Below are 7632 nucleotides of genomic sequence, written 5' to 3'. Positions count from 1 at the left end.
GTGGCGAAGATGTTAGTATTTTCGATTAGAGGTACCATCCTAGATTACTCTGGGGGTCTTACACAGTGTAGGGTAGACGTGTTACATAGCCTTTCCAATGTCCGAACAATGCTGCATTCTGCCACAGATCTGGAACCTGAAATTTCCGAGAAGGGATTGTGGACCTACATTGTATTTTAAAATGTGTAATGCCAATAGTCATTAGTCCCACAGAGTCAGCGTCATGGAGTTGCACCTATTACTGGGCTAGGGTCAGTTTTCTCAGTTTAGTTTCCTTGAATCCAGACTGGACACCAGATTAAATGTCTGTGGGTAGTCCTCTTCAAAGCGTCTTGGGATCCCAGTCACGCTGGGCCGGGAGGGGCTCATAAATCCGAGTCCTCGGTAATAGAAGGAAAAGGGTGGGAGGCATGAGATCTAAGCCTATGGGTCTACAACAAACACCTCTTCCCCTCAGGTGTTTTCAGATTGCAAATATGAACCGCTGGCTACCCTTAGCACCAACGTCCCCATCCTGTCTTGTGGCGGGCTGGCTAAGCGCTGGCTAGTTCCTGGCTGGAGGCTGGGCTGGATCCTAATCCATGACCGAAGAGACATTTTCGGAAATGAGGTGAGAGCCATGTGGTGAGATGTGGTGTGTAGCTCAGGATATGTGTGCATTTTTGCGACAACAGTAGTGATGAAGTAGAATTTTTCCCCCTCTTTTTTTTCTTGGTCGTGTAGTTCAGGGTGCCTGAAAAGATGCAAAATATTGTAGTAGTTTTCCCTCTTCCAAACTCAGTTTTCATATATCTGGCTCTGTGAAAAAGGTCCACGCACCTTTGATTTTAAGACCACAAAAAGGAAACAATAGTAGCAGTGACAGCTAAGGGCTTACAATATACGAGGGCTTTATTTACACTATTTTAATTTAATCCTCACAGCCCTAGGAGGCTAGTATTAGCATCGTCTCCATCGTTTCTATTTTTTTAATGAAAAACATTTGCTATAGGGAGCACACACCCACCAGAAAGAGAGAGAGAGAGAAAGAGAAAGCCCCCCACCCCCAGGGCAGATGGCCATGCCTCGATCCCTTCTCCATTCTCCTTTTGCAATTCTGGGCACACGCATGCTTGTGCCAGATGTGCTTTCCAAACCACTGAGTCCGGGAATCGAACTAATCAGTTGGTCATGTGGAATCTAGTCACCTTGACCACCACACCACTGGCTGGCCCTCACCTCCATTTTACAGTTAAGAAAAATAAGGCAAAGAGGAGTTACATGATTTTCCCAGAGTCACAAAGCAGGCGTGTGACAGAACTGACTACAAACCAGGTGGTCTGACCTAAGAAGTCCACTTGCCAAGATTAAAACACCTGATAGAAAAGTTAGAACAAGAATCTCCCACACAGGGACACTTAAGAAAAACGGAATAATGTGCTTGCTGGTGGGGGCTTTCAGATCCGAGATGGGCTGGTGAAGCTGAGTCAGCGGATCTTGGGACCCTGCACCGTTGTCCAGGGAGCTCTGAAGAGCATCCTGCGTCGCACCCCTCAGGAGTTCTACCACAACACTCTGAGCTTCCTCAAGGTAAGGGCAGCCTGTGGCCTTTCACTGTGGAAGTTGGGGAGTCACAACATGCCATCCGTGGAATTCGGAATCATTGATTCTCATTCCTGGAGCAATGTTCCAACACAGGGCTTCCATATCAGGTGGTGGCATTAAGTTTCCTCCTTACATTGCTCTCGTTTTGGCAATTCACTCTGCTCTTGGCTGAAAACTTCAAGTGAAGGAGGGTTATCTTCTTGATTTCTTATGCCAGAGGATCAAATCTATGTTTCCAAGCTTCAGTCGGGGCTCTTTTTAATTTTTTTCCTTTTTAGATTTTTGCAATAGGGCATGCGTGCTCACTAGAGAGAGAGACAGAGATAGTGAGAAATCACCCCGCAAGAGGGGAGTGCTCATACTGCAATCCCTTCTCCTCTCAGGACTTTGGGCACCCACACACATGCCCATTGTGATTTTCAAGCCACTAGGTCTAGAACCCAAACTGCAGAGTCAGCCATGTGGGATCCAGCACCCTAACCACCACCTCACCTCCGAGCCCAAGGGCTCTACTTTTAATGACTTGGTTTTTCTTTTACTTACATTAATTCTTGATTTCTCTCTGCTTCCTCTTGTAGTCTAATGCTGACCTCTGCTATGGGGCCTTGGCTGCCGTTCCTGGACTCCGGCCAGTCCGCCCTTCTGGGGCCATGTACCTCATGGTAAGCATATAGGTGGCAGGCAGTAGAATTGTGAGTGTTGTAAAGAGAAGGCCACCGTTCACAAAAACAGCCAGCTAGCTTCCTGTGCCATCCGTTTACAAATTGCCTTATTCTGAACTGTCCCACGGTTGTGATTGTGGTTCATTTTAGACATAAACACAAGGGAGCCGTACGCAAAGTTTTCAATACCGTTGTAGTTCCCCACTGGGAATGATGCTGGTGCCCTAGGGATGTTTGAGAATGTGTGGGGGTTTTGTTGGTTTCCAGAATGATGGGGAGGTACTATCAGCATTTGTGGGCCAAGGATCCTATATATCTAGCCGTGGCTCAGATAGTCCCACACAATAATGGCCTGACTCTAATGCTCACAGTGCCTTTCTTGAGAAACACTGGTATTTTATTTCCAACTTTAATCTATCAGCAGCCAGGAAGGAACTCTCCTATAAACTAAAACATTAATATAAGTATGTCCTCTCTTCCCTGCAAAAAAAAAATCTCGTAGGAGTTCATATGTGTGAGCACTCTCAGTTATCAGTAGCAGAGTTCCAAGATACCTTTGAGAGTAGTCCCTACCTTAATTTCTGGCATAGGAAATTGGTCTGTTTTCCCTTCTTCTGATAAGTGTGCCTCTCCCTTCTGCCATTGGTACAGGTTGGAATTGAGATGGAACATTTCCCAGAATTCGAGAATGATGTGGAGTTCACTGAGCGGTTAGTCGCTGAGCAATCTGTCCAGTGCCTCCCAGCAACGGTGGGTGCACTCTCAGGACACTCTCAACAGTTTCTAGAGCCCCGGGAACTCTCCCTGAGCTGGTTTTTAGCCTGCCTTTTCTCCCATACAACAACAAAATGTATTTTTTGTTTGATAAAATCCAAACTGATGTGCCTCATGGCTTCTATTTATAGTTTGTTTTTCCCCCATCACCATCCCATCCATACTGGCAGAAAAGTTGTAAACCAGCATTCTAGGTGAGAGGAAGTCAAGCTTTTCCCACAAGCCCCTGTTAAGAGGAATGATCTCCGGGGGACCAGCAGTTGGTGTAATGGCTATGTCACTGGACTCCCATGTAGTCGACTGCAGTTCGAGTCCTGGACCTGGTGACTTAAATTCACGCCGGGCGTGTGTGCATGCGTGTGCACCCAAGATCCTGAGAGGAGAATGGAAGAGAAAGGATTGCAGCATGGCCATCCCCGCTGGGGGGGAGGGATGATTTCTCGCTTTTTGTCTCTCTGTCTCTGACGAGTGCAAGTGCCCTATAGCAAAAAAAAAACAAACAAACAAACAAAAAAAAAACAAAAAAAAACAAAGACTCTCCAAATGATCTCAGTTACTGACTTAGCCCTCCAGTGATGGGGACCGAAGGAAGTGACAGTCCAATGAAATGCCATCATTGCTTCTAGCTGATTAGGGCCCTGGCCATTTTAGGGGAGTCCAGTAGTAGATTCAACTGTTCTGAAAATAACTGGCCCTTATTTTTGCAGTGCTTCGAGTACCCGAACTTCTTCCGAGTGGTGATCACCGTCCCTGAAGTGATGATGCTGGAGGCTTGTAGCCGGATCCAGGAGTTCTGCGAGCAGCACTACCACTGCGCTGAAGGGAGCCAGGAGGAGTGCGATAAATAGGCCTGCATCCGCTCTCCTGGTTATGTGTCCCATCTGAGAACAGCTGGACTGGGCCCCGAAGCTCCTCAGGGAGTCAGATGCCTCTCTTGGGAGAGAGGGTCTCATAAACACCATGCCAAAGGCTCAGGAATACTCCTGCTTTCCCCCAGTCACATCCACATACACTCTGAATCCCAGATCACCCCCTTGCTGTGCTCTGCTGGAGTGACTCGCTAATTCATTAGTCTGCCCCCCTCTTGTAGGACTTCCTCCTTCTTACCTGAGAGTAAAAGGTGAAAAAATTGACCAGAAGGCAGTTGAGACAAGAAAATAAAAGGTCAGGATGACAGAAACGAGTTAGAACTTGTACCCGCAATTACTTCTTCATATTTTAAGGTGAGAACACACTCTCTAGTCAGGTCTGAAGCTCAACTCTGTTACTGCCTCACTTCAGGTATACCTCACTTTACGCAATAGAGGTGTAACCGGAAAGAAATTGAGAACATATTTATTTGGTTAATTATATTCTAAATGCATTAGGAACACCTACTATTTGAAGGATTCCTGACAGAAACCTTTTTGGTTTTTGTTGGCAAAGAATTATTTGTGATGCAAATAAGTATCCTTCAATTGATTGACTTCCTAAATTTAGATTTGTGTGCATCCGGCTTTCCTCTGTGTACTAGAGGAAAGGATCTGCAGAATCTTCCAGAAATACTGTTGTGTAAGGGGCGGAAATATCTTCACATGTCATTGTTATAGAATCATCACTACTTTTGCTGTAATATTAATATTGATTATTAATATATTCTATATTATCTTAACATATTTTTTTCTAAGAAACATTTATATTGACAAGATCCTATATTTTGCCAAGAGCATAAATTATTATTTTTCTTTTTTTTAAATAAATTTTACCATGTATGCTCTTCTGTGATGTGGTTTTTCTCCTCTGCAGGGGAATTTCTACCCCTAGGCACTGCTCAGTCAGATAGCTATATTAACTTCTAGGTTTCATTTATTTCTTTGTAGATGTACTTTTGCAGTTAAGAAACATTATTTCTAAATTATTTCATTTGGGAACTTAAACAAGGTGAACTCAGAGACAACAAATGAAAACCTCTGACCTTTGACTTGATACTTTCAACTCTTTGGATCAACCTCTGGCCCCAAATTCCTATCTCTGCCTAGATCTATTAACCTCCTACCAGTGAACAAAATTCAACCGGTTCAACTTTCTACAGTGAATACGAAGCATCTCAGGTCTACTTTCAGCAAGAACTTTTTGTCTGCAAATCCTCTTAGACACAATTTCCTTTTTAAAGTTTTTTTCCTGACTACTTACTTTAGAGGAGGGAGTTCTAAGTTATCTTACAAGGTTCAGGGCAGAAATATGCCATAAGCAGTCAGGACATTCTCACCAAGGGAAGTTTCTCTTATCTAGAGGAACTTCAGGGTGTTTTGTTTTATTTTGTTTTGAAGAGAGATTTTTGCTAGAGGGTAGATGCATTCACCAGAGAGACAGAAAATGAGAAATCACCCCCCAGGAAGATGGCCACGCCGCAATCTCTTTTCCTCCATTCTCCTCTTGGGATTTTGGGCACACATGCACATGCCCCTAGTATAAGTTTTAAGCCACTGGGTCTGGGACTCAAATGGTGGTTGACTCTGTGGGAGTCCAGTTATCTGCTGCTGGTCCCAAGAACTTCCAGTGTTTGCCATGCCAGTCACATCCAGTTCATATCCTTAACAAAAATAGGTATCAAATGTCCCCTTCCAACCTGTTCAGTGAGCTTTCACTAAAACTTACCTTTTAATTTTCCTCAGCAAATTCAAAACGGACACACAATGATTAAGATGATAAAGACTTTAGTTTCCTGTAGGCCACCACTGCCAATGATGCTCAAAAAATGCCTGGCTTTTTTTTTTTTTTTCTTTTTGGCCCAGAAATAAACAGGAAGACTTAGCAGTTTACACAGATGGTTTAGTTTCACACATACAGAAAGTGCAACCCAGCATTACAGAATTCTACTTAAACTGTTTATATTCCGAATTTCTTTGGTGCCCACATTGTGATAAAGAAACCAAAGGAACATTCGAACCCTTAAAAAATAATACATGCGGGACCAGCAGAGGGCGCAAGGGTTACATCGCTGAACTCCCACGTAATCGACCACGTTTGGAGTCTTGGACCTGCCGGGTAGGTCCAAGCGCCTAAAATCCCCGGAGAATGGAGAAGCAATTGCAACGGGGCCATTCCCCATGAGGGGGGATTTTTCACTTTCTGTCTGTCTCTGTCCCTCTGGCGAGTGCACGTGCCCTATAACAACACGCTCTCTTTAAAAATATATGCACAATGGACACATTTCCAACACGGGAACACAAAGCTCCTTTCTTCTCATCCTCATCCTTGAGTTCCTTCTCATCCAGTTTCTTCTCTTCTGAAGGAATCAGTTTTTTGTTGCTGGTTCATACTTTGAGATTACTCTGTACATAAGTAGGCATGAGAGAGAGAGAGAGAAACTCTCCCTTGTCTTCCTTTTCTTTCTTCTAATGAACTACTACTCAATTTCATAATTCTGCATTCTTTGGGAGTCAAAGGAGGGAGTCATTTCCGAGGTGCCCACCACATCCTGGGTGTGTCTAGATTTAATTTAATAAAAGGAAAAAAGCAGATGTGAATTCATTTTTGTAAGCCCAAGCATCACTGACTTCGAGCCACAAGACCCCACTGGTGGCCTCAGCTCCCAGACGCCAGGGGAGTCCACGACTGCGCAGGCGCGGAGCGGCGGGCCTACGCGGCACACAGCGCATGCGCCGTCGCGACACCTTGCTGCCTGCCGCTGCGAGCTCGGCGGGAGCAGAACCTGCGCGGAGCAGAGGCGTCTCTGCGATGTCTGCTTCTTGTTCGAGGCTTCCATTTTGTATCTCTCCTGGATCTGCGAGGTGATGCGAGATTCACTTCCTCCTTCTACCCGGTCTGGGCCCAGTGTAGCGGGATACTTTCAGGAAGTTGGCACTCCGTGGTTGTGGCGACCACCTGTTAGCGTTTTCCCCGCTTTACGTCAGACCCCGCAAATCTCTTGAATGGTGAGACCTTTAACTGGTGTCAGTGTGGCCCCTGGACTTTTCTTCAAAGATTCATGTCCCTCAGGTTCCCGAGTGCCACCCACATGTGTTAGAGTCCCCACGCAGCCCGAAAAATAAATCAGCCCTAAGCACTTGTCACAGATAAAACCATAAAGCCGGACGCTAGTTACAGCGGTAAGGACAGCTTTTTAAAAAGTGCTGTTGTAGGGGCGAAGGAACTGAAGTCAACTTCGATTCTTTACAAGGGATAATGAGAGAGTAAAGTGTGGGGAGGATTGTGGAGGCTGGGGCAGAGATGGGGAGGTTGAGGGGAGTGACTACAGTAGAATTAGGGAAGTGAAACGTCACCAGCAATGGGAAGGGAGGGAGGGATTGGTCCCTGTGAGGTCCATTTGCATTTGTTAAATGGCACTTAAGGCTGTTAGGCGCAAAACCTTGAATTTTCTCAGGCAGATGCTTTAAGTTCTGCACCTAACTAGGTAGAAGGAGCTGGGGTTTATTGTTTTATTATGTTTGCTAGATTTTTTTTTCCTATTATGGAAGGGAGTGATAGAGGCTGGGACCCCAGACAGGATCTTGCCAAGCTGCCCTCCACCCCCAGCTCTCTAGCTGGTCAGGATGACGGCACACCTGTTGGTGTCTAGGTGGATCTGGGGCCCAGGCCTCCCCTTATGGCTCCAGCAGGCAGTGGTGCC

At 45.5% G+C, this 7632-nt stretch overlaps 1 protein-coding gene across 1 annotated transcript in view; it reads left to right on the top strand.

Annotated features, from left to right (window-relative positions):
- Window positions 1-4776, top strand: part of TAT (tyrosine aminotransferase) — a 12110-nt gene extending 7334 nt beyond the window's left edge. Inside the window, exons 8-12 of the mRNA XM_006152672.2 lie at window positions 458-610; window positions 1441-1569; window positions 2163-2246; window positions 2898-2996; window positions 3728-4776. Coding sequence (XP_006152734.1) covers window positions 458-610; window positions 1441-1569; window positions 2163-2246; window positions 2898-2996; window positions 3728-3868 — 606 coding nt within the window. The 3' untranslated portion in view covers window positions 3869-4776. The remainder of the gene's footprint in view (window positions 1-457; window positions 611-1440; window positions 1570-2162; window positions 2247-2897; window positions 2997-3727) is intronic.
- The last annotated feature ends 2856 nt before the right edge of the window (window positions 4777-7632 follow it).

Source organism: Tupaia chinensis, unplaced genomic scaffold (assembly GCF_000334495.1).
Source record: "Tupaia chinensis unplaced genomic scaffold, TupChi_1.0 Scaffold000355_1, whole genome shotgun sequence".
Taxonomy (NCBI): domain Eukaryota; kingdom Metazoa; phylum Chordata; class Mammalia; order Scandentia; family Tupaiidae; genus Tupaia; species Tupaia belangeri.
This window is presented reverse-complemented; position numbering and strand designations above follow the sequence as displayed.